This window comes from Pelophylax lessonae (genome assembly GCF_965119305.1).
Source record: "Pelophylax lessonae genome assembly, contig: HAP1_SCAFFOLD_356, whole genome shotgun sequence".
Taxonomy (NCBI): Eukaryota; Metazoa; Chordata; class Amphibia; order Anura; family Ranidae; genus Pelophylax; species Pelophylax lessonae.
Window position 1 is genome coordinate 68,809 of NW_028119988.1, and position 27,449 is coordinate 96,257.

The 27,449-nt window shown below is 45.6% G+C and overlaps 1 protein-coding gene across 1 annotated transcript; it reads left to right on the forward strand.

Moving 5' to 3' along the window:
• Positions 1-179: 179 nt before the first annotated feature.
• On the forward strand, positions 180-27,449 carry LOC309543816 (protein MTSS 1-like; the record flags this gene model as incomplete). Its single annotated transcript, XM_082276251.1, has 5 exons — positions 180-297; positions 5,335-5,505; positions 24,435-24,593; positions 25,475-25,637; positions 26,758-27,449. The coding sequence occupies exons 1-5, from the start codon at positions 271-273 to the stop codon at positions 27,447-27,449; spliced, it is 1,212 nt and encodes a 403-aa protein (XP_082132377.1). The 5' UTR covers positions 180-270.

Genomic DNA, 27,449 nt, shown 5'->3' on the forward strand with positions numbered 1-27,449 from the left:
TTGGCCTCTGAAACATGTTGGCTGTTTTACGTGATCATATTTTGAATAATTAAAGCAATTTGGATTCCTGTACAGTCTGATAACAGTGATGTTTCAGCTTCTTCTTTCCTTTGCTTTGTTTGCTTGTGCTTATTGATTGCTCCCAATATTCCGTTCATACGTCTCCCTTGTTTCCAGAATTCATCCAGCTCTGCCTCCTCTGAAGCGTCTGAAACCTGCCAGTCGGTCAGCGAGTGTAGTTCTCCCACATCTGTGAGCTCCGGGTCCACCATGGGAGCGTGGGCCTCCACTGACAAGGTGAATATGTTTTTTCAGCCATTGAAGTGTTCCTGTATTACAATATGTACAGCTGATGATGACCTGGGAACTAACAATTATTTTGTAGCATCCAAACGAATACCTTTTCATATTGTTTCTTGCACTGTTTCAATCTCCGATAATCTGTAATCGAGATAAAATTTAAATTGGAGTAATTTTACAGGTCAACTGATCTAAGAACCAACAAATCAGAATAATAAATGACCCTGTGTAAAAGATACTAATATACACAGGCGGGTTCTGTGCAGAATTCAGGATATTTTGGTTTGCTTTCCTTTATTGAAGTTTTTATAGGTATAATGTGTTACATAGGAAAGAGAGGAGATCGGTCACTAGCTTGCTGAGAAAAATGACATTGAAGTATGTGGAATATAGTATATAGAATATAGTAAAAGTAGATACAATAGTGGTATAAGTAAAACAAAACTGTTACTTGTTGGAATGAAAAGAAAATGACAATATTAATATGAATCATGCATGATAAGCAGATCACTGATTGATGGAGAAAAAAATGAAAGAATATGCTAAAGATGGCTTCCAGGTGTAGATATTTTATACAGTTACATTGGCCATATGTACAGTATATGCCATACCTGACTGATGCCCCTACAAGCTGGAAATCACTGAAGTAGACATACTCCAGTGATATCCAGGAGGAGACGTTTACAGGATGAGTTCACACTTCGCATAGGTGCCATTAAGAGCATGCTCTGCATTATCTGAATTAAAGCGGACCTAATCCCCTACATATACACAGTGAAGTGAACAGCCTCAGATGATACACAGAGATGAAAGAAATCTCCCTACATGTTTTACATGTATATCTGCTCTCTCCAGCTTTCTACACTGTCTAGAAAGTGAACATCGTGTTAGAATTTTCTCTTCCTATTCCAGCACTGGGTGGGGAGTCTGGGCATACACTGTGGGACACCAGATTGGAGGAAAGGCACACCTCCTTCCACATAGGCAGATGAAGGTATAAACATGCAGAGCTGTGCTGTGAATAGACCAGCTCTCTGCTAATCTATCTCTATGCACCCACCCCAACACAAATTTCCAGCTGCTTTTATCTCCTGTGTCGGAGAACTTGCCAGAAGTTATCATGCTGAAGAAACAGAGCAGCATAAAGACACAGGACTTAGGGCATTGGAGGGAGATCAGTAAACACTATAGATATATGTGCCCAGGTCAGATTTTATGAATGGTGTTTACATTCACTTTAAGCCACAGAGTGTCATTTCTACAATCCCCTGTGTTACATTAACTGATGTATCCAGTGCATGTGTTTTTGTAAAGATAGGCCGTTCTATACCTTATTTTATAGCACCGCTTGGCGCTCACCTGACCGGCCTCCTCTTTCTTCTCCCAGTCTGACAGCTACAGTGGGAGGGGCCGAGAAACCCTCACTGACATTAGCTAGGAGGAGAGAGGCAGCTGGTCACGTGAGCGGCGCTATGAAAAAGATATACATTGGCTTATTTTTACAAAACCACATACACTGGGACACCTTATTTAATGTAACACAGGGGATTGTAGAAAGAACACTCAGAAATTATAGCAGCAGTCGGAGCTGACAGGGAGGGAGGGGGGAAGGGGGGGAGGGGGAGGACACCTCTCTCCTGCCAAGTGCCCCCAGAGCAAGCAGCTTGCTGTAGGGGCACCCAAGCGGGCACACTCCCGAGCCGCAGCTCTGGGTGTCCATTCACACACACAGCCGCAGCTCAGCCCAACCCCCTGTCTCTGCTCATTGATTCACTGGCTGTGATTGATAGCAGTGGGAGCCAATCTGTCTCAGCTAATGAGCGGTGAGAGTCCCAAGAGAGCCGAGACTGTCGTGCACATCGCTGGATCACGATGGAGCTCAGGTAAGTATTACGGGGGCCGCTGCACACAGAAGGTTTTTTACCTTCATGCATAGAATGCATGAAGCTAAAAAACCTTGAGCCTTTACAACCATTTTAAGCATGAGGTTTTTTTCTGAGAGCCATCCATCCCAAGTAAGCCTAAGTTTACAATATTAAGGGTCAGGGAACATGTGCAAACCGCTCTTGTTCCCGACCTTGCAGATGCACAAGGGTTCCATTGATTCCTAGTGACACCCCCAAGAATCGGAAAAAGCAGAGCTTTTCAGGTGCAAAAATACGGTGCATTTCCATGTGGCCGTGTTTTTTTTTAAAAGGACCAGGGACTCTTTCCCTGCATTTCCCACAAGAATCTGTACAGGAAGTGACTCAGCCACCATTTTGAGAAGATAAAGCAGGGCAGCAAGACATGTTTTTCTCAATCTCTCGCCATCACCCCTGAGAGAGCTTAAAAAGTGTTACTGCTGACGAAGTCGTTTGAGTGACGCAACACGTACGGGAGCGGAGCCTGTGCACGGAAGCCGCATCCAGGTTGATTCCCATAGTTAACGGACAGACGAGCCTGTGATAGCCCCCACTGCTAAAAATTTATTTATAAAGGAGGAAGGAGGAGAAGTTTATCCCATTATATTTGACACCCTTGGGTATAACAGCGTATCTGACTCATTGGAATATATGAGTCAGATAGTAAGTCTTCAGGCCAGTCTAGGGTTCAGCAGAATCCTCTTCATCTCGTCTCTTTCGCTGGGCAGTCCACGATGTTGCGGAAAGCACCATTACCCTGTGAATGAAGGGCACTGTGACTGCTGAAATTCATGAGGAAAAAGAAGGTTGCTCAGCGGATCAGCGCCAGGACCTTATTGTTTGTTTCCCACAAGTACAGCATCCCATTCAAATCCCGTTCAAATCAACGGGCTGCTGTGCCGGCACAAGCGCAAGCCGTACCACCCACAAGAGTGTGAATCTAACCTAATGTGGAAATGAGGTCTCTTGTATCACCCGAGGCTAGTCACTTCAGGGGGTATATGTATGGATTTGCAACCACTTTAAACTTTCTATATATTTGCCATCTAATACTATCTGTTTATGCGCCAACATTTTATTTTTGTAATCCTTATAATAAAAATTTGTTTATTTTCTGGTAATGTGGGGTTTTGCAGCAGTTTTTTCTTTTATTTTCCATTATCATGAGCTGGGCTTTATGTATATATTTGTTGTGAAGATATTTTGGATGTGGATGCTGTTGGTTCCATATACTTTCACATTTAAATTGTTATTGAGTTTAATGGTATTTTTTTTATCACACATCAATTTACCCTACTGTCATTTCATGTCCATTTATCATATTTTTTTATTTTTATTTTGCACAGAGCCATCATTACCTTGGGTGAAGGCAGCCATTTTGTGAGCTAATTGTGAAAATTTAGCCTAGGCCCCCATAGTACATTTCAGATAAAGAGATATCTAGTTGTAGTTGGTTACATTCAACTGGACTTGTTCTGTAATGTTGAAGATATTTGAGCTTATCCAAGGCATGTCTCCAGTTCTAATTACATTAGAATAGCCTTTCTCAACATTTTCAGCATGGAGGAGCTCTTGAAATAACTTTCAGGTCTCAGGGAACCCCTATTAAAAATGACTTTTTAGTGTGATGGTCAGTGGGAAGAATGCTCCTTACACTTGTGGTCAATGGGAAGCATTACCACCCTACAGATAGCTAAAAATTAATTGGTGTCAGAGGGAACTTATCTGAGAGGCAGAAATTGCTCAATGCTCAAGGAACCCCTAGCAACCTCTGGAGGAACCCTATGGTTCCATGCAGTGCCATCTTAAGCGCCTTATAGGCCCCCGGGCAATGCAGTGCACTGGGGCCCCGAGAGAGAGAGAGAGAGAGAATGGCACACACAGAGGAGGATATATAGGGCAGGAAAAGGATGGCACAGTCGATGGAGAGAGAGTGAGAAAAAAGAAATCAAGCAGCTGCAGCAGTCTGCTTACCTTCCATAACGGCTGCACAGCACATGAAGGGAGGAGGTGGGTGGAGCCCATCTTCTAGGCGCGGAGAGAGGAGGACGAGCCGACGAGGAGGATCCTCCTCCGCTGTGCATGATGGGTCCTCTCAGAACGTCACTGGTTGCTAGATGCCAATCGGCTGGCCTTCCTAGCAACCAGTGTGCAGGGAGACTCAGAGCCACCGGCGCACAACGGGGGGGGGGGGCCTAGACCACCAGGTAAACTAATCTGGAAACTGGCCTAGGGGGGGGGACAGTGTAAATGCCACCCTGTGTGTGGGGCCCCTTGGCAAGTGGGGTCCCCGGGCAACCGCCGGGCATGCCCAATGGAAAAGACGGCCCTGGTTCCATGGAACCTTGGTTGAGTAACCCTGCATTAGAATGTTTTTTTATTTATTTTTTATTGGGTATTCATATAGCGCCCACAATTTACACAGTGCTTCACATCAGTCTCTCCCCTCAAGAAGACTACAATCTAACTAAGCTCCCTACCTTTCATGCATACACATTATAGTGCCAATATACTGTAGACAGGGGCAAAATACCCTTCCAACATGTCTTTGGAGTGTGGGAGGGAATTTACCCAGAGGAAATATCATGCAAGCACGGAGAGGACATCCAAACTACATGCTGGTAGTGTCCTGGTTAGAATTCAAACCAAGGACTCAAGGCAGAAGTACTAACCACTAAGCCAGTCTGCTGACCACCTCAAGCCCAGTTAAATGTGACTAACCACGACTAACTATACCATGACCTGGGTAAAGAAGAACCTTCACAGGCGTTTATAGAAATGGGCCTAAGTTATGTCACTGTCGGCAGATTGTTATGATCATCCCTCAATAGGCCTCATGTACAGTATTACAAGAATAGAGTTGTGGAAGGAAGGAGTGTGTTGTCCACAGATAGGTGTCCACTTTCATACCCTAAGCTACGGTAGAAAATTTAATACCGAATGTGTTCTAGAAACACCTCTATTTTTTTTGTTGTTGTGGTGCTGTCTACAAAATGGCTGCTACCCCTGGGTTTAGAGGTGGATAAATTTCAGCTTGATTTTAATCACCTTTATCATTGTATTGATTTTGCATTTTGTTCCCTGTTTTGTTTTTTTCGTTTTTTTCCTCCTCCATGTTGTCTGTCTCCAGCTGTCTAATGGGTATCATCACTATGGCGAAATGCCTATGGCAGGCCATTTCACCCATTTCCCGCTCCCAGTGTCCCGCCCCTGGACCCGATCTAATTCCGCTTATCCAGACTATCACTATTACACCATTGGTCCAGGCATGTTGCCATCATCCAAGATCCCTTCCTGGAAGGTTTGTGTTTGTGTGGTGCGGCTTTTGGCTTTGATGTCCCATCTCCTCTTTCCTGTCATCTAATCAAACCATTGTCCGGGGTTTCCTAATTTCTGTAAAGTTTTGATTTTTTTGTAAAGACTACACAACCGTACTGAACTCACCATCTCTCTAGATTGTCCAAAAATGATTATGCATTAAAATCATTTTGATCAGAATAAAAGGAAAACTGTAGAATTATAAAATTATAAGTATTTTAAAAAATACTACTTACACTGTGTTGTCTCTCTCAGCTTTATTTATCTTCTAGTGTAGTTCCATGTAATGCTATTTTTTGGTACAGATTTCAAGAAGAATTCTCACTTAATTTTTTCATTGTTCTGTCCCCCAGGGTTCAAAGTAATGATCGACCGACACCGATATTTTGGTCATAGAATATCGGTATCGGCCGATATTGGCCGATATTTTCGGACATTAAAATTTCTTTTCTTTTTTATTGCCTACAGGTACTGTGGTGGAGGAATCTGGGGGTCTAAAAGACCCCAAACCCCTCCTCTGCACTTAAAAGCATTCAAAACGCCAAGTTTGGCTGTTTTGAATGCTGTAAGGTTTTTTAATTCCGTGCCGCCAGTACTTGGAAGTGATGTCATGTCATGACCTCACTTCCGGGTACTCTGCGCAGAATTAAAAAAAATGGAGACCCAGTCAGACGGCGGTGGTGCAGGAAGGATGCCCGAGTCTCCTGGTGAGACGTGAGACCCGGGGCGAGCTGTGGAAGGCGGCAGGAGGGGGGCGTCCCCTCCCGCTCCTTATAATGACAGCCAAGCGGCTTCTCAGCCGCATCGGTTGTCATTACAAGTCAGCCGACCGTCGGCTATGGATGCCGGTACCGGAGTGATGATGCCTCTAGCTGCAGGCATCACCCCGGTACATGCACTTTCCCTAAATATCGGCAATATCGGTAAATCCAAAGGCCGATTCCGATATATATCGGGGAAAGTGCATATCGGCTCCCGATATATCGGTCGATCCCTAGTTCAAAGTACATGGAATACATAGTCCATTGTTCCTTCATGCTTTGTAGGCCTAGCTAAAAGGTTGGACGAGATGCTCAACAACGTAGATAGCAAGCTTCTTGTTAACCGACGCTCGTCTCCACTCCAAGAACTTGCCTTAGACCAGTGGTGGCAATTGGGTGGGTGTGTTGGATGGCCTTTGGGAAGTCTACTCTCCTAGCTAGGCTTACAAAGCACGTAGGAACATGGAACTAAGTACTACATGTACTTTGTCCTCTGGAGCACAGAATGCTTAAAGTAAAATTAAACCTACAATTTTTGATTTTTTTTTTAACCACTTCTGGACCGGAAGGATTTGCCCTCTTAATGACCAGGCCATTTTTTGCCATTCGGCACTGCGTTATTTTTACGGAAAATTGCACGGTCGTGCGACGCTGTACCCAAATAAAATAGATGTCCTTTTTTTCCCAAAAATAAAGCGTACTTTTGGTGGTAATTGATCACCTCTGCGATTTTTATTTCTCTCTCGCTCATTGACAGACGTAGTCCTCGGTGATTCAGCACCTTCGGGTTATGTTGCCTCCACAGGAGCAGGACTAGACAGGAAATTAAAAAGCTCTGGCCACACCCCAGGGGCAGTCCCAGAGGGTATATCCTCTCTCTCTCTGCCTCAGCAAATCAGTTATTTTCTGTCTAGTTAGGAGTAAGGACCTAGATACCTTGCTGGGATCTTCGGTCCTGGCAAGATTTTTTTCTTAAAAGATTTTTTAGACAGCTTTTTTTCTCCAGTGTTCCTGTGAGATCTTCAAGCAAGAAAGCTGAACTGGGCGACGGGCTGGATGTTGAGATCCGGTGGTCACCCCAGTTCAGCCTACGAGCGCGTGCAGGCCATAGCTCCGCGCTGGGTCTGCCGCGACAAAGTCCCATTAAGGGACTGACCCCGCGAGTTAAACGTCTCGCTGAAACGCCAAAGACCATGAGTCACGGCGTCCGTATCGGTCGACAGCCCTCCCGCCCCGGTGGAGAGGGGTACTGTCAGGAGTTGGTGCCCGCCTGGTTCCGGTATGGTGAGTAGTATGTTCCCCCTTCTCCCCTGACGGGTCTTGTGGTGAACGCGGGCCCCTCTCTGTATGGTAAGATAGAGTCCCCCTCTATCCTATAACATGACACAGATCCCCCTACTTTGAGTGTGATTTATGTGCAAAGAGCCAGGAGGCTTGGTTTGGGAGCTAACAATCTATTTGTATACATGTTTAAAAGATTGTAATCAGTGGCATTCTGGGAATCTTACTGTGATAAGAATAAGGTACCTACCAGTCAGAAGCCACGGACATGTAGACTGTCTTCCTAAATCAGATCTCCAGCTATAAGCAGGCCTTCCGAACGGCCATGCGGTCCGCCAGGACCGGTACCGCCAACCACGCCAAATCCCCATGCAGAGAGTGTTGTGTGCCCTGCAGCACACCGCTATTCAGTACAGGCCGCCGCCATTTTTTTTGCTGGATTGCACGAGCCGCCATTTTGGCGTAGCCTCGTGTCTCCAGCATGGGGGCGGCCATGTTTGAGGTGATCCAAACACCTCGTGGAGCTAGGTGAGGCGCCGGAAGGCGTGCAGAGGGGCGGAGCCGCCTCCTTTCTTCCTGGGCAGCCAGCCAAAAGACTTCCTGTTTGTCAAGACAGCGCTGTAACCTGTTGCAGTTAAACTCTGAGCATCAAGTGGTGAGCCTGGGGGTCTATCTCTCTCTCTCTGTCGATCGATAGGGATCCCTAGCAGGTAACACTAAGGGGCTTTTGTGGCGCTGGGGGTCTGAAAAAAAAAAAAAAAAAAAGTTTTTTATTTTTGAATTATATTATCCAGGAAGTGACTGGAATTATCATGGACCCTGCCACACATATTCCCCCACCTGTTTCCCTCGAGGGGGCCACGGGACCCGCAGGTGCACAGAGTGTAGAGGCATTTACAGCAATTTTGGAGTCTATGGTGGCTCGGGTGGAGGCGGCCTGTCAGGGACGGGGGTCAAGGAAGCGACCCCCGCCTACCCCTATACTATCTGACACCTCTGACTCAGATTCAGAGATGGTCACTGCAGTTGCAGGTCCCTCTGCAAGGGCTGTTACCTCAGGTAAAGCTCCCTCAGACAGTGAGGAGGACGTTTCTTCTCCCGCTATAATTCAGGAAGAAGCATTGGTGGACGCACTAGTTGTGGCAGTGCAGGAAACCTTAAAAATTGAGGTTTTACCAGCAGAAGCAACTGAAACAGAGATTCCTTTTGGTACTAACAAGCCCATCAAAACGGTGAAGGTTTTTCCTGTACCTAAGTGTTTTGGTAATAAGATTAAAGGAGAATGGGAGCATTCTAAACGTACCTTTACTATTTCCAAGCGTATTGCTAGACGCTATCCGTTTGAGGAATCCATCATTAAGAAATGGACGGTACCACCAGTGGTGGATCCACCTATTTCCAGGCTGAATAAAGCCACGGTTATCCCAGTGGAGGACACTTCGTCCTTTAAGGATCCGGTGGATCGAAAGATGGAAGCAGAGTCCCGCACTATCTTCTCTCTGATAGGGTCAGCATTTAGACCAGTAATTGTTATTGGTCTAGTTTCCCAGACACTTACGGAATGGGCGAGAATGGTACGCCAAGACCTTAGGGGAAAAGATATTCCCCAGGAGACATCTGATTTGATGGAACAGATTATACAAGGGCTACAGTTTATCTGTGACGCAGCCTTGGACACCACTCCCCTATTAGGGCATGCATCTATGTCAGCGGTTATCCTCAGACGTGTGCTGTGGTTAAAATTCTGGTCAGCTGACCTAGGTTCCAAAAAGACCTTGACAAATCTCCCCTTTCAGGGGAATCGTCTATTTGGGGCCACCCTAGATGAAATCATTAAGGATGCCACTGGGGGCAAGAGCACTTTTTTTGCCACAGGCTGCTAAAGCTAAGAGGACCTTTCTTTACCGCCCATAAAGGGCGCCCGGCTGGAACAAGCGGGAAAGGCAAGACTCCTCAAGGAGGGTTCAAGAAGGGCTGGTCGGACAAACAGAGGACCAACTCAGCCAAACCCGAAGCAAAGGAGTACACAGCCTGAAGGTGCGCCCCCACCCGGTTTCAGGGTGGGGGGACGTTTTCACCGGTATTCAGGACATTAGATCGAGCATCAACTACTACTACCGGTGCGATTCTTCCCTTCCAACATTTAAGTACTACAGGGAGCGGTAGTTACCGTTCCCTGAATAGATCTTTTCCTTTACCTTTTCCTAAGATTAGTCCCAATTCCCCACAGGAATCGGATCTGGTTGACCAGACAGGCCAAGAAGCCTCTAGTCGGGTGACTTCGGTCCCTGAGGTTCAACCAGAAAAGATCACCCTTCCTGATAGGAATCAGGTATCTGATAAATGTGTGGGAACAGAAAACGACCAGACTTTCTCGGATGGTCGGGGCCAGATACCTCTAGGGACGCCTGGTTCAGATCCAATCAGCGCCAGTGGTCCTAGAAATTCTAGGCTGGCCTCGTCAAGCCGGCCTGGCCGACTTGGACATGCTAGTCGCAGTTGTTCCGTGGGAACTTCGTCTCAGGGAGTGTCTGTGGTCTCAAGGACCAATTTACCATCGTGCTTTACAGTCGCTGGTTTTAATGGCCTGGCCATTGAGACCCAAGTACTGAAGGACAGAGGTTTGTCTGCTTCAGTCATTCCTACCCTTATTAAAGCAAGGAAAGCGACTTCCAGCAAGATCTATTATCACACATGGAAGACTTATATTGCGTGGTGCGAATCTTTAGGATTTCCTCCACGTACCTATTCGGTGACTCGAATATTGGCCTTTTTGCAAAAAGGGGTTGAGCAGAAGCTAGCCTTGAGCACCATCAAGGGGCAAGTTTCAGCATTAGCAATCTTCTTTCAGAAACCTTTAGCTACCTAGTCCTTGGTGCGGAATTTCATCCAGGGGGTGCGGCACCTGGCTCCACCAGTCCGCGCGCCCTTACCGCCCTGGGATCTTAATTTAGTTTTGTCGGTTCTACAGAAACCTCCCTTTGAAAACATCAGGGAGATTCCCTTGCTTACTTTATCCCAGAAGGTGGCCTTCTTGGTGGCTATCACTTCTGCTCGCAGGGTGTCAGAACTGGCTGCATTATCATGCCAGTCCCCATACCTAGTGATTCATAGGGATAAGGTAGTACTTCATCCTAAGCCATCCTTTCTTCCTAAGGTGGTTTCAGATTTTCATTTGAATGAAGATATTGTACTACCTTCCTTGTGTCCTCAGCCCAAGCATCATCGGGAACATGCGTTGCATTCCTTAGATGTGGTTCGGGCAATCAGGGTATACCTGAAAGCTACGGAATCATCCCGTAAGACGGATTCACTTTTTGTGATCACGGATGGCCCCAGAAAGGGTTTGCCTGCATCTGCCGCGACCATTGCCAAATGGATTAGACAGACGGTGGTACAGGCTTATTCTATTAAGGGTCAGAGTCCTCCGTTCCCTGTTAGGGCGCACTCCACTCGAGCGCTCAGTACTTCCTGGGCCTTTCGCCATCAGGCGTCAGTGGTCCAGGTATGTAAGGCGGCCACCTGGTCGTCGGTACATACCTTTACAAAATTCTATAAAATTGATGTGACGGCATCGGCGGATGCCTCATTTGGCCGCAAGGTTTTGCAGGCCGCAATTTGAGGAGACCGGTGGTCTACCTCGAGGGTTTTTTTTTTTCTGTTTGAAAAAAAAAAAAAAAAAATTTTCTTTTTTGTTGAGTCTCATCATTAAGGATGAGCATTGTAAACTTCTAGTTGGCACCGGTTGGGCCTTCTAGATTTGGATTTGATTTCCATTTTCCCACCCCTCATTGGTGATACTGCTCTGGGACTTCCCGAAGGTGCTGAATCACCGAGGACTACGTCTGTCAATGAGCGAGAGAGAAAAATGGATTTTTGTAAAATCTTACCGTAAAATCCTTTTCTCTTAGCTCATTGACAGACGTAGTACCCGCCCCTCTGTTTTTGAGTTGGGTTGGGTTAAAATCTCTAAAGACTGCTTTTTGACATAACTGATTTGCTGAGGCAGAGAGAGAGAGGATATACCCTCTGGGACTGCCCCTGGGGTGTGGCCAGAGCTTTTTTATTTCCTGTCTAGTCCTGCTCCTGTGGAGGCAACATAACCCGAAGGTGCTGAATCACCGAGGACTACGTCTGTCAATGAGCTAAGAGAAAAGGATTTTACGGTAAGATTTTACAAAAATCCATTTTTTTTTGCGCTATAAACAAAAATAGAGCGACAATTCTGAAAAAAAAAAAAACAATTTTTCACATTCTGCTATATAACATTCCCAAAAAAAATTTAAAAAATGTTTTTTAACATTTTAGGCCAATTTGTTTTCTGCTACATATTTTTGGTAAAAGAAATCGCTATAAGCTTATTTTGATTGGTTTGTGCTAAAGTTGTCGCGTTTACTAACTATGGGAAAAATTTATATAATTTTTATTTATTTTTTTATTTTTTTACTAGTAATGGCGGCAATCTGCGATTTTAACGGGACTGCGACATTGCTGTGGACAGATCGGACCCCTTACTTACATTTTTGACACTTTTGGGGGGACCAGTGACGTTACTACAGTAATCAATGCTAAAAATATGCACTGTTACTGTAATAATGCCATTGGCAGGGAAGGGTTAACCCAGGGGCGATCAAAGGGTTAAATTTGTACCTAGGGGAGTGATTCTAACTGTGTGGGGGTTGGGCTTGTGAAATGATCATAGAGACATGTGATCCTACATAGAAGGATCACAGGAGAGAAGAACGGTCTGCTGTGTTTACAACAGCCGACCGTTCTTCTCTCTCAGCGGGGAACAATCACGGGTGTCAGGCGGCAATCGGAGACGCCTGCCCATTCATCGGAGTCCCCGCTGCTGAATGGGGGTGGGAGCGTGCCGCCGGCGGTGCGTGCTCGCCCCCTAGCTGCAGGCTCGCGACCGACATATACCTACAGCGGTTTGTGCAGGAGGGCCAGCCTGCCGCAGTTACTTACCTGCTCTGTGCAGCTGGTTTTGCACAGAGCAGCCCAGATCCTCCTGTTATTGGGTCCCCTGCCTGGCACTCTGGGCTCCTCCCCCCTGCTGAGTGACCCCATAACAAGCCGCATTTAAGCTAATGCGTGGATACCATCAAGAACATTCTCCATAGGGATAGATAACACTTAAAGGCAATAAAAGGCAAACGGTACACTATACATATGTGTATCTCAACCTGAAAACTCTAGTAGAATATTATACTACATTAACCATTGATTAATGCAGAAGGTTTAGAGTTTTAATGATACTTGTTTTGGGGGGATTTACAGACAGTGCAGAAAAGGATGGAAAATGCATAAAAGAAACACATGACCGTTCACGGGGCACACATATAGTAAACACACACAAAGTGGAAACATAAATGGGCTGTAAACTAATTATTCAGTTATGGTGAGGTTAGTAGGCATTGTGGAGTCCCATACATTTCACTGAAGGCCAATTGTATTTTCTTGCCTAAAATTCAGTTCTGTAATGTTTCTTCCTTTATTGTAAATTGGCAGTTATTTGCCTTGGATTGGATTTTGACACCCTATGTCAGTGATGGCGAACCTTGGCACCCCAGATTTTTTGGAGCTACACCTCCCATGATGCTCAACTACAATGCAGAGTGCATGAGCATCATGGGAAATGTAGTTCTAAAACATCTATGGTGCCAAGGTTTGCCATCACTGCCCTATGTTTTATTTTGATGGGAACTTTTGGTCATATAACTGTTTTTACATCTATAGGTCCTAGTTATAAAATTAAAATAATTATATTTGATTGTGCTGTTTTCTGTATTTGGCCTATCATTTTCCTCTGGATTTTCTCCTGTTACTGTACCATGTGTCTGCTGTAACCAATCACAGCAGGTCACATTACAGTTGTAAACAATGGTTGACTTCCTTTCAAGCCATCCTTAGTTTTGCTAACTGTGATTGGTCACAGGGATCAGATTGTATAGACTGGGCCAATCACAGCCCATCTGCGCCATGTGATCAATTGTGGCCAATTGCAGCTAATCACAACAAAAACTGAAATAACCGATTTTACTCAATGCCATAAGCAAATGTGTAAAAATAAATGACTGATCACTTCCCTAGGGTGGCACAATGTCACTATGGTACCATTATATTTGCTCTGGTCAAAGTGTGTTAAAAAAAAAAAATATATATATATATATATATATATATATATAATAAAAAAAAAAAACATGGAAAAAAAATATTTTTTTTTTCTGTACTTTCACCAGCCAGTGTCTCTAATCACTGTCACACCCATTTTATATGATGACATAGGCCATCCGTACATCAGGATTGATCAATTTTCAGATATACCATAGCTTGTGGATACTTTCCTACAGACTAAATAATATACACTGATTTGGGTTATTCTTACCAAAGTAATGTAGCAGAATACATTTTGGCCTAAATTCATGAAGAAAGATTATTTATTTGCAAAATATTATAACAGCAAAAACAAACGTGTTTTTTTTTTTTTTCGTCTATTTAGCAAAAAAAAAAAAAAACACATTGGTTATTAACCGCTTGCGGACCGCCGCAAGTAGATATACTGCGGCGGTCAGCCCCTCACAGGCAAAGTGACGTATATATACGTCACTAGCCTGTGAGGCTCTGGGGAGCGAGCGCGCGCCGCCGGTGGCGTGCTCCCACGCGGTCACGGACCCCCCTGCGCGTGTGACCGGCGGACCCGATGTCCGCCACTCACTCTGCGATCGTCGGGGGAGAGGGAGAAAGGCAGGCAGCTTGTGTAGAAACACTGATCATACGGTTCTACTATGTAGGACTGTTGATCAGTGTTCCTACAGCTCAAGCCACAGCCAATCACAGTTAGAATCACACCCCTAGGGACACACACAGCCCCTCCCTCTCAAATAAAGTTAACCCCTTCACTGCCAGTGTAATTTTACAGTAACAGTGCATATATATAGCACTGATTACTGTAGAAATGTCACTGGTAACCCCAAAAGTGTCAAAAATGTCAGTCAAGGGTCCGATCTGTCCGCCCCAATGTCGCAGTACCGCAAAAAAAATCGCAGATCGCCGCCATTACGCGTTAAAAAAAACAACAACAAAAATGACAAAACTCTTTCCCTTTGTTAGTAAACGCGATAACTTTTGCGCAAACCAATCAAAATACGCTTTTTGCAATTTTTTTTTTACCAAACATAGGTAGCATAAAACAAATTGGCTGAAAATGTTAAAAAATTTAGATTTTTACTTTTTTTTGGGGGGTAATTTCATATAAAAAAATGTGAAAAATATTGTTATTTTTGCAAAATTGACGCTCTTTTTTTGTTTATAGCGCATGATCAAAAAATCGCACAGGTGATCAAATACCACCAAAAGAAAGCTCTGTTTGTGGGGAAAAAAGGACGTCAAATTAGTTTAGGTACAGCGTCGCACGACCGCGCAATTGTCCCTTAAAGTCACGCAGTGCCGAATCGCAAAATACCCCCTGGTCTTTTAGCAGCCAAATCCTCCGGGGCTTAAGTGGTTAAAAAAAGAAAGGTCTATTTGTGTGAACAAAATTATAAAAATGTAGTCTGGGTACAGTGTTGCATGACCACACAATTGTCATTTAAAGTGCAACGTGACGTGACCCTCAACTCAAACCATGAACTACGTACACATCTCACAGCCTAGATCTTGGTCAAACTTCTAAGTAAACAGTTACATGATCAAAGGTCCTTTAACTGAAGAGACTCTTCAACTAAGTAATCATTTTAAATCTAAAGTTTCCAACTTTAAACTTCTGTTGTTCTCATTCTGTAGCACTGCTCAATATGTGTCTGACTTCTAATTCCACAGTAGTCCTTTCATGGGTCCATGTTGTCTTCAAGATCATGCTGACTTTTGACGGCCCCTTCAATTATTACTTTTCCTTTGTACTTATAGCAGGGCTGGATTTACATAATTGGTTACCAAGACTCCAGGATTTGCTGGTCACCTTGGGCTTCATTCACACAAATAAAATAATGTTAAATAAATAAGCAGTGGATGTTCTCGGTACTCTCATTACAAGTTTTAACTGCCTCCAATTATCAAAATAAAATATTTCCGACAGTAGTGTTCCTTCAATTCCTACCATCTGGTAGGGACAGAAAACGTATACAGTTTCCTAGTTTGATGTTTTAGGTGTAATTATTTCATTCTGGTGATGTTGTAGTTGTACTTGTATATTTAATTCAAGGACTAGCATTTAAACCAGTGGTTATAACTGGATATTATGCTTTATGGCCTTAAAGTTTATTGACTCCTGACTATTATATCTATATCAGCTTGTTAGACATCCCACTCTAAAACCATGAGCATTAATATGGAGTTGCCAACTAGGGATCGACCGATTATCGGCAAAGCCGATATATCGGGGGCCGATATGCACTTTCCCCGATATATCGGAATCGGCCCCGGAGGTTACCGATATTTCCGGAAAGTTCTTGTACCGGAGTAATGCCTGCAGCTAGAGGCATCACCCCGGTACCGGCGTCCATAGCCGATGGTCGGCTGTCTTGTAATAACAACCGATGTAGCTGAGAAGCCACTCGACTGTCATTACAAGGAGCGGGATGGGACGCTCCCCCACCCCTCCCGCCGCCTTCTGCGGCACGCCCGGGTCTCCCATCCCACCGGGAGACCCGGGGCACCCTGCCTGCACGGCACTGAAGACCCAATCAAAGCCACATTCAGCTCTAATCGGGTCTCCATGTAAAGACCCGGAAGTGATGTCATGACATCACTTCCGGGTACTCTGCGCTAAATTAAAAAAAATTACAGCATTCAAAACAGCCAAACTTGGCGTTTTGAATGCTTTCAAGTGCAGAGGAGGGGTTTGGGGTCTTTTAGACCCCCCGATCCCTCCACCAGAGTACCTTTTAAGAAAAAAAAAAAAAGGTTTTCTCTGTCGCTCATTGACAGACGTAGTCTTCTTGATTCACAAGAACTGGGTTATATTGTCTCCGCAGGAGTAGGACTAGGCAGAAAGAAAAAACGTTCTGGCTCCACCCTAGGGGCAGTCCCAGAGGGTATATCCTCTTCCTGTCTGCTACAGAGAATCAGTTTTTTTCTGTCTAGTCAGGAGTAAGGACCTAAGTTCCTTGCTGGGATCTCTGGTCCTGGCAAGATTTTTTTTTAGAAAAAATATTTTTTAGGTAGTTTTCTCCAGTGTTTTTTCCTGTGAGATCTTCAAGCAAATATGCCGGACTGGGCGACACTAGTGGTCACCCCAGCCGGCCTACGAGCGCGCGCAGACCATTGCATCGCGCTTGGTCGGCCGCGACACATTCAAGTAAGTATGCGGGGCCGGGCGACGGGCTGGATGTTGAGATCCAGTGGTCACCCCGGTTTCTGCCTATGAGCGCGTGCAGACCAGAGCTCCGCGCTGGGTCGGCCGCGACGGAGTCCCATTGGAGGGACTGACCTTGCGAGTTAAAAGTCTCGCTTGGACGCCAGGAACCAGAGAGTCGAGGCGTCCGGAGTGGTCCACAACCCCCCACCCCGGTGGAGAGGGTATTGTGAAGAGAGGGTGCCTGTCGGTTCGGTATGGTGAGTAAATGTTTCCTTTTTTCCCTCGTTATGAGGCAGTTTTGGAAATGGGCCCCTCCATACATGGTCAGTATCTGTCTGACACTAAAAGTCCCCCCTTGTAAATACAGCATGTGTTTGGTGGGAAGTGGACTTGGTTTGAGAGCTAACACTCTACCCAGCAGACTGCAGTATTGCAGCAGACATAGGAGGTATAATCCTACCTTAATTGTAGTGGACCTCCTGCAGATCGATAAACCGCCATTTAGCAGATATGCAGGTGGATGTGCTGGGAAAAACGATATTTCGGCAATCCGCCGCCATTTTGCTGTAGACCAGGTGCATGAATGTCCTCAGGTCACGCCGGCCGCCATGTTTTTGGAGTCTATTGTCTCCTGTATGGGGGCGGCCATGTTTGAATAGCCCAGCTAACCTCGTGGAGAGCTGGGAACGCCGGAAGGCGTACACAGGGGGCGGAGCCACTTCCTTTCTACCCGGGAAAACGAACACAGCTCTTTCCAGTCTGTAAAGACAAACGCTGACTGCAGTTGGTTGGAAACTTCGGGTGGTGAGCCTTGAGGGTCCCTCTCTCTCTCTCTCTCTGTGGGGATCAAGAAGCAGGTACTCTGAGGGGCGCTATTGCGCTAGGGGGATACACATAAAAAAAAAAAAAAAAAAAGAGGTATTTTTTTTATTTAAAAAAAAAAAAAAAAGATGTTTTTTCTTTTTTACTGGCAAAGTGTCCTGGATTAACATGGACCCTGCCACTCATGTATCTCCACCAGATCCCTTCGAGGAGTCTGCAGGATCCTCCAGCACCCCACTGACAATTGAATCATTGTCAGCTATTATGGAAACTTTTGTGTCCCGGGTGGAAGTGGCTTGTCAGGGACAGGGCGCAAGCCCCCGCCTAACCCCATATTAAAATCTGAAACTTCGGATTCAGAATCTGAGCCTATTTCTGCAGTTGCAGGTACCTCATCTGGGATTGGTGTCTCGGGTACTGTCTCTAAAGACAGTGAGGAGGATGTTTCGGCATCAGCCATAGCCCGAGAGGAAGCGTTGGTAAACGCACTCATTGTATCTGTTCAAGAAACCTTAAGATTACAGGGTACTCCATCGGAAATAGCTGAAACTGAAATTCCTTTTGGGACTAAAAAACGCATCAAAGTGGCGAAGGTTTTTCCATTGCCCAAATGTTTTGGCAATCCAATCAAAGAAGAATGGAGTCTGCCAAAACGCACTTCTGCTATTTCTAAACACATTAACAGGCGTTATCCGTTTGAGGAAACCCTCATTAAGAAATGGACAGAACCACCTGTGGTGGATTCACCAATTGCTAGATTGAATAAAGCCACGGTTATTCCATTAGAAGACGCTCCGTCTTTTAAAGATCCGGTGGATCGCAAGATAGAAGCTATGTCTCGCACCATGTTTTCCTTGATTGGATCAGCTTTCAGACCAATAATTGCTATTGGGCTGGTTTCGCAGACTGTAACCGAATGGACCAAATGGTTACGCCGGGACTTAGAAGAGGTCCCCCAGGCGGTATCGGATTTGTTGGAACAGATGATACAGGGGTTACAGTTTGTGTGTGATGCAGCGTTAGACGCCACTCCATTATTGGCGCGAGCATCAGTTTCAGCAGTGGTTCTCAGGCATACACTGTGGCTAAAGGGTTGGTTAGCCGACCAAGGTTCCAAAAAAAAAAAAGCATTGGCTAATATCCCCTTTTTAGGAGAGCGTTTATTTGGAGCCAACTTAGATGAGATCATTAAGGATCTCACGGGTGGAAAGAGCACCTTTTTACCGCAAAATGTTAAAGGTAAAGGAACTCGTCAAAAACGAGGGCCTTCTTTCTCTGCTCACAAAAAGTTTTTTCGTCCCGCGGGTGAAAAAATTAAGTCCTCCAAAGCTCCTTCAGGAGGCTTCAGGGGACGTTGGTCGGGCAAGCAAAAGCCCGCCCCCTCCAGACCTGAAGATAAGTCGTCCAAAGCCTGAAGGTGCGCCCCCACCCATAATTGGGGTGGGGGGACGTCTTCGCCGGTTCCCGGATCCATGGCTTTCCAGAATCCCGGACAAGTGGGTTTGCGAAGTCATAAGGTCAGGGTACAAGATTGAGTTTCGATCTCTCCCACCGGCGCGATTCTTCCCTTCCAATATCCGACTATCCCCGGATCGTCTAGAAGATCTACGGAGAGCAGTCATGGATTTACTACAACAAGGAGTGGTAGTCCACGTTCCTTGGACAGAACGTTTACAGGGGTTTTATTCAAACCTATTTACAATACCCAGGAAAGAGGGCAAAGTGCGTCCAATTCTGGACTTAAGGGCACTCAATTCCTTTTCTCAACATAAGAAAATTCAAGATGGAATCCATTCGCACAGTAGCAGCCTTCCTGCATTCAGGGGATGACCTAGCGTCCATAGACATCAAGGACGCCTATCTGCACATTCCCATTTTCGCAGGACATCAGCGATTTCTACGTTTTTCCGTAGAAGAGAACCACTATCAGTTTGTGGCGTTACCTTTCGGTCTCGCCACGGCTCCTCGGGTCTTCACGAAAGTGTTGGCCCCAATGTTGGCACTACTGCGCCAAAGAGGCATATCGATTCTAGGTTACCTAGACGATCTCCTGCTTCATGCAGAGTCTCCTCAGACCCTGCTACAAAACCTAGAAATCACTATAATTTCTTTACAGGAATTCGGGTGGCTGGTGAACCAGCAAAAGTCATTTCTGGTTCCCACCCAGAGGCTCGAATATCTGGGTCTAATTCTAGACACGTTCAGGACAAGAGTTTTCCTTCCGGTAGGGAAACTCCGGAAGATTCAATCAGCAGTCCAGTTGTTACTATCCAACAGCTGGTCTTCCCTTCGGACTTGCATGAGGGTTCTGGGGTTGATGGTGGCTTCCTTCGAAGCAGTCCCATTTGCCCAGTCCCATACCCGAATTCTTCAGCAAGAGATTCTTCTCAGACGGAATCGGAATCCGGAATCTCTGGACTATCGGATCCGATTGAGCAAACAGACCAGAGAGTCTCTGGTCTGGTGGCTTCAGTCTCCGATACTCAGCCAGGGAAAGTCATTTCTGTCAATATATTGGACGATAGTGACCACGGATGCCAGCCTATCCGGATGGGGAGGAATTCTCGGTCTGTTATCCGTTCAGGGACTTTGGTCCCCGGAAGAATCCAGGTTACCGATAAATGTGTTGGAACTGAGAGCGATCAGACTTTGTCTGATTCACTGGACCGAGCAGCTCCAGGGCAGCCCGGTTCGGATCCAGTTGGACAACGCCACGGCCGTGGCTTATGTCAATCACCAGGGGGGCACCAATTGTGTCCAAGCGGCCAAAGAAGTGGCTTGCATTCTTCGCTGGGCGGAACAATTTGTTCCAGCTATCTCTGCGGTGTTCATTCCGGGGGTGGAAAATTGGCAGGCAGATTATCTCAGCCGTCAGACTCCGGATCAGGGGGAATGGTCCCTCCATCCAGAAGTTTTCCACCAGTTGTGCCTACGTTGGGGCACCCCGGATGTGGATCTGTTGGCATCACGATTCAACAGAAAAGTACAGAGATTCGTGGCTCGCTCCCGCGATCCTCTAGCAGAGACCGCAGACGCACTGGTCACCCCGTGGGGGCAATACCAGCTAATGTATGCCTTCCCTCCTCTTGGGTTACTGCCAAGACTTCTTCGCAGGATAGAGGAGGAAGGAATTCCAGTAATTCTGGTAGCTCCGGACTGGCCTCGTCGAGCTTGATACGCCGACTTGGTCAGACTGGTGGCGGACGTCCCGTGGAGACTTCCTCTCAGGGAGGATCTACTGTCTCAGGGACCGATCTTCCATCCTGCTTTACGATCGCTGGTTTTAAACGGCCTGGTTATTGAGACCCAGGTGCTGAAGGACAAGGGATTGTCAGCTTCAGTTATTCCTACTCTAGTTAAAACAAGGAAAGCGACTTCCAGAAAGATTATCATTGTACATGGAAGTCTTATATTGTGTGGTGTGAATCCCTTGGGTTCCATCTACATCTTTATTCGGTAGCCCGAATATTGGCTTTTCTGCAACAGGGAGTTGAGCAGAAGCTGGCCTTGAGTGTTATCAAGGGTCTGGTTTCAGCATTTGCTATCTTCTTTCAGAAGCCTTTGGCTACTCATTCCTTGGTGCGGAATTTCATCCAGGGGGTGCGACACCTGGCTCCGCCAGTGCACGCGCCGTTACCATCCTGGGATCTTAATTTGGTGCTGTCGGTTCTTCAGACACCTCCCTTTGAAAATATCAGGGAGATTCCCTTGCTTACTTTATCCCAGAAGGTGGCCTTCTTGGTGGCTATCACTTCTGCACGCAGGGTGTCAGAACTGGCTGCATTATCCTGTTGTTCCCCAGATCTGGTGGTTCATAGGGATAAGGTTGTTCTTCATCCGAATCCATCCTTCCTTCCTAAGGTGGTTTCAAAGTTTCATTGAATGAGGACAGTGTATTGTCCTTCCTATGTCCTTAGCCCAATCATCCTCGAGAATTTGCATGGCATTCCTTGGATGTAGTTCGGGCGATCAGGATATATTTGAATACTACGGATTCAATTTGTAAGACGGATTCACTGTTTGTGATCACGGATGGCCCTAAGAAGGGGTTGCCTGTTCTGCTGCGACCATCTTTAGATGGATCAGACAGACGGTGGTATAGGCTTATTTTATCTAAGGGTCGGGATCCCCCGTTCCCTGTTAAGGCGCATTCTACTCGGGCGCTTAGAGTTTCCTGGAACTTCCGCCATCAGGCGTCAGTGGTTCAGGTTTTCAAGGCGACTGTTTAGTCGTCGGTTCATACCTTTACAAGATTGTATAAGGTTTATGTGAAGGCATCGTCAGATGCCTCTTCTGGCCGCAAGGTTCCTGCAGGCCACTGTTTGAGGAGACTGTTGGTCTACCTCGAGGATTTGTGGGGTAGGTCTCATCTGTTTACTCGATGAGTCCTTTGATACTTCTGGTTAGCTCCGGTTGGGCCTTCTTGATTGGATTTTGATTTCTGTCAATCCCACCCCTCATTTGTGGCACTGCTTCTGGCTGTCCCAGTTCTTGTGAATCAAGAAGACTACGTCTGTCAATGAGCGACAGAGAAAATCGGATTTTTGTAAGATCTTACCGTAAAATCCTTTTCTCTTAGCTCATTGACAGACGTAGTACCCGCCCCTCTATCATTGAGTTGGGTTGGGTTAAATTCTCTGTTGCTGCTTTGTGACAGAACTGATTCTCTGTAGCAGACAGGAAGAGGATATACCCTCTGGGACTGCCCCTAGGGTGGAGCCAGAACGTTTTTTCTTTCTGCCTAATCCTACTCCTGCGGAGACAACATAACCCAGTTCTTGTGAATCAAGAAGACTACGTCTGTCAATGAGCTAAGAGAAAAGGATTTTACGGTAAGATCTTACAAAAATCCGATTTTTTTAATGTACAAAAATATCGGCCAATATTGGCCGATACCGATATGTGATGACCAAACGATATCGGTCGATCACTATTGCCAACCTCCCCTCCCTTCCCAACTTGCAGCTTTAACCACATCAGCTCTTATGAGATAGCTTTTTACAGTATTTTGGGAGTTTTCTGTGGGAATTTGCCCATTTAACTAAAAGAGCATTTGTGAGGTTACTGATATTGGATGAGAACACCAAGCTCATAATTGGCATTCTAACCCCAAAGGCATTCAGTGGGGTTGAGACCAGGGCTCTGTGCATATCTTTTTGTTTTGGATGCTTCTTACTACATTAGGAGTTTTACTATTCTAATACTAGGAGAGGAATTGGCTGCAATACTATACAGAGACTTCAATAGAGCCAATCGAGTCTATTGTGCCAGAGGCCTCTTAGGTGTAGGGATGCTACAAGTTAAAGATGCTCTGTACTACAGAGGCTGTGCCCAAAAGAGGCACACAAAGGTCAAAAAACTAGAGCTAGTACAGCTTTTCCCTATTACCGACCTGCCTTGCCTCACATTATATCTCTATGGAGGGATGGAGGCTTAGGGGCAGGGCTGTGCAAATCCAGATCCACAAACACAGATCCACAGAATGAATGAAGCAGAAAGAAATGACTCCTTGCACTGTAGACCCCCAGATACAGCTTCCACTCCTGCAAGGGGAATTGTGGGCAGTATAGTAGTGACATGCCCACATCTAAGTCCAAATCTGTTAAGTCTAGCAGTCAGAAGCAGCAGTGCCTAAGATTTTCTCTCTTTAGAAATTTCCCTTTGTAATCTGAATCCTTTTACTTTAGATCTACAGCTTTTAAGTTCAGAGCACAGGAGTGCCTAGGCACAGGAAGTGCACTGCTATTTTCAGGAAGCATTCAAGAAGAAATGTATATTATTTACGGCAGTGTTTCTCAACCTGTTTTCAGTCAAGGCACCCTTTAAAATTATGGACAAGTCTCAAGGCACCCAGTTCTAAAATGTAAAAAACTTTTTCATAATGCTGCAGCATCGACACACGTAGGACACCCAACGTTAGAGGTGATTTATTCTTTCAAACCAAATACATTTTTGCACACTAGTACCGACTAGTATTCCAGTGTTTCTCCTCTCCCTCAGTTTCTCTCTCGCACTCAGCTAATGTGACCCCAGTGTTGATGGAGAGGGGCAGGCGAGGGTCAAACAAGGATACTGTGCAGGTGATCAACACCCTTCTCAACACTGATGACCTCGCTGTTTGTTGGGATGCCAGTGGCTGGAAGGTTGAAATGGTGCACAATAAAAACCTGTAGCTTTGTGTAACTAAAAGGCAGGCTTCATCCACCTGCTGGTTTGTGTACATACAATTTTTGGGCAATTTTAGGCATTTTTAACCAAGGCACCCTGGTTGAAAAAGGCTGATTTAGGGTACTAGTAGAGAACAAATAACATGTGCAGATGGGAAATCTTCACTATTTTACTTCTAGCGCACTTTTACACCTTTACATCCAGTTACCAGCAAGAAAGCGAGTTTTATAAGGACCTTTTTATAGACTTGTAGAAATTTGTCTGCTAGCAGTTAAGAGCCCAGCTGCATGTGGTTTACCAATGCCAGGTAGAGATTTTTTTTTTTTTCGGGAAGGAGAAAGAACAGATTTTGTTAGCTGGAAGCAGTATTATTTATTATCTCACTAAGTCAAGTGCCATGTATTAAAGCAGAGGATTTATCTCTGCTGGCTAAATAAGAGCCTGACATAATGAAAAATCCAGCCCTGATATATGTCATTGTTCTCATTTCTCTGTGTACTTGCTTTGGGGGACAGTAATCTTTCCTTAAAAAGAGTCATGTTGGTGACATCCATATACCGCCTCTAACCTTTCATTCAGGACTGGGCTAAGCCAGGTCCATACGACCAGCCTGTGATGAACACTCTTCAGAGACGCAAACGTGAAGTCGACCTTTCTTCAGGAGCCCAGTTCATGCATCCCGGACTAATTAATGAGGCTCATTCACCCCGCAGTGCAAGAATGCCCATGGCATCAAGGGTAAAGTTTAATTTTACCAAAAAGCATGTCTCTAACCCTTTGTTCTCAGATTCTCTTCTTTCTCTAGCTGCTAACACCAATCTTCAGGAAACCATGCTTTATTTTACAGCTTAATTAGAAACTCTTTCTGCACTATAGTACGCCTAACCATAGAAATGACCATGACAGGGCTCTTTTAACATCCTGGTGATCTTCTCTTTATGCTTTTTGACTGTCAACTTTGAGTTTGCCAGAATGGATATTTGGTTTACTATTGTCTGAGCAGAGGTGCCCCGCCCATTTATTTATTTTTTTAACAGCAAGGCAACGATTGCCAAAATTGTAGGCTGATAAGCCTACACTTTTGGCACAGTAAATTGGCAAAAGATGGGCCTATCCCAGTTATGACCCCAGACTGCAGTTTTGCAAACTAGCAAAATACTTTGGGACAACCACCCTCCATCATATGGCTCTGACCATAAATGGGATAGATCTGTCATTTTGGCTTGACTGTGGATCCCCCAATTGCAAATGCAGCTCTGGGTTCAGTTGCAAATGCATGGAGGCACAGACATTATTCTTTCAGTATTTCCAAATTTCCAATTGCCCTGCAAGGACTCCAAGGAGTTTTGTTTTAGCAGAAAAAATGATATATCGGATTGGATCATAATCTACAGATCTGGCACCTCTGGCCTGGAGACAACCTGCAGGCCTCTAGCAAAGAGTTTGATGTGTCAGCATTGCTCAGGGTCTAAAGAGGTTGAGTTGAAGCCTGATTGAGCAGACATTCCAGGACTTTAAGAGTTGGAGGTCTGCGGGTTGTCCATATCTGTTTACCACAATAGACTCGATCACAGGAATTTTTCATTTATTCATTTTTTTTTTTTGTGTCCCCCCACCAGCAAGTGGAAGAAGCAGAAAACTGTGACGATCTGGCTCTTGCCCTGAGCAGAGGACTGCAGCTTGATACACAGAGGAGCAGTCGAGATTCCCTGCAGTGCTCCAGTGGATACAGCACACAAACCACCACCCCATGCTGTTCAGAAGACACCATCCCATCACAAGGTGAGGAACACAATAGGCCTTATTCTAAAACATCACAGATGAAAACTGTTACACACAGCCTCGAATTAGCATCAAAGGTACTGTGAGTTGTTATATTAAAGAGAGCCAGTCATAACCAGACTTATGCAAAAATCTGAATATTCAGTGTTACATTGGTAGAATTTTGAAGGCTTAATGATGGTGGAGGAGAGCAGTGATGACTGGGCCTCATTAAGCAATGTCCTAGCAATAACCTGGGAGTATTTCAGTCAGGCTTCATAGGGTATGTAAATAGCCAACACCTATTGCAAGTGCCTTATTCAACTTTAGTCAGAGCGGCACAGTTTGTTTTTTTATCTACAGACACCACTTACCAGAGGCGTAACTAGAACCTTCAGGTGGCTGGAGCAAGAAACCATGAAGGGACCCCCCCCCTCCTCCATCCAAGCTCCAGGCTTCCAGTTCTGGGAGGGCATCCATGGACATCCTCCCAGAATCTTCCCTCCCACATTGATCAGTGCTAAAAATATGCATGGTCACTGTACTAATGACACCAGGTTAAACATCTAAAGGCTTTAATTTGTGCCTAATCAGTCTTTGTGTACTATGTGTGCTGCTTTTTACTTGGGGAAGTGATGGATTTTATTTCCTGCTTTGCAGGGACACAAACTCCATCACTTTTCCCCTTTCAGAACGGAGCTCTGCCTTGTTTACATAGGCAGAGCTCCGTTCTGTGTCGCTCCTCGCCGATCAGTGGGTGTCAGCAGACATCTATTGGCTGGCATGCCATGTGCTAAATCACAGCACTGCCACAGCAAGTGCCCCCTACCTGAAAGTGCCGGTTGATCCAGCGCAGGAGAGCCGCTCTGCCACCATATAACTAAGTTATGTGGTCGGCAAGCAGATAATGTGTCCATATGTATGGTTTATCAGTTTTAAGGAAGAACTATCTTAGTTTCTTTTGTTAATAACAGTCTTTTCTTTTTTTATGCCTGTGTGGAAGAATGAAAGGGAAACCCTACTTGCATGTTATGGTGAAAAATAACTCTGCAATACAGGATTTATCCCGGCCCCATTAATAAAACCCCAAAGTCTTCTACAGGAAATTCACTTAACACTCATACCTCCCTCTTGTTTCTAGTTTCAGATTATGATTACTTCTCGGTGAGTGGAGATCAGGAGCAAGAGCAACAGGATTTCGACAAGTCCTCCACCATCCCGAGAAACAGCGACATCAGTCAGTCATATCGCAGGATGTTTCAATCCAAGCGCCCTGCGTCCACGGCAGGATTGCCAGCCAACTTTGCGCCTGTTATAGTCACTCCTGGAGTGGCCACTATCCGGAGGACACCGTCTACCAAGCCATCAGTGAGACGCGGAACCATCGGAGGAGGTCCCATTCCAATAAAGACACCAGTTATCCCGGTCAAAACCCCAACTGTCCCAGACATTCCAGGTGGTCTTCCCAGCAACACTAGTGAAGAGTCACCTGAACAGAGCCCTGACTCACCATCCATCACAGAAGGAGCCGTGCTGGGCGGGGACATATCTGCATCCTTATGGAGTGGACAAGCTTCTGTAAACCCCCCTGTCCCAGGAACCCCTGGTGTTATTGCTGAAGAGCAAAGGTCAGGTCGGTCAGAAAATGAAGAGGAAGAAGATGAACAGGATGGTCCTGTCATTCCTGAACCCACAGGCCAACCAGACCCCGAGACAGCAGATACTGCTCTGATAGATGCACCGCAGGGAGAAGATATGCTCAACGCAATTCGCCGTGGGGTCAAACTGAAGAACACCACCACAAATGATCGCTCGGCTCCTCGAATTTCCTAG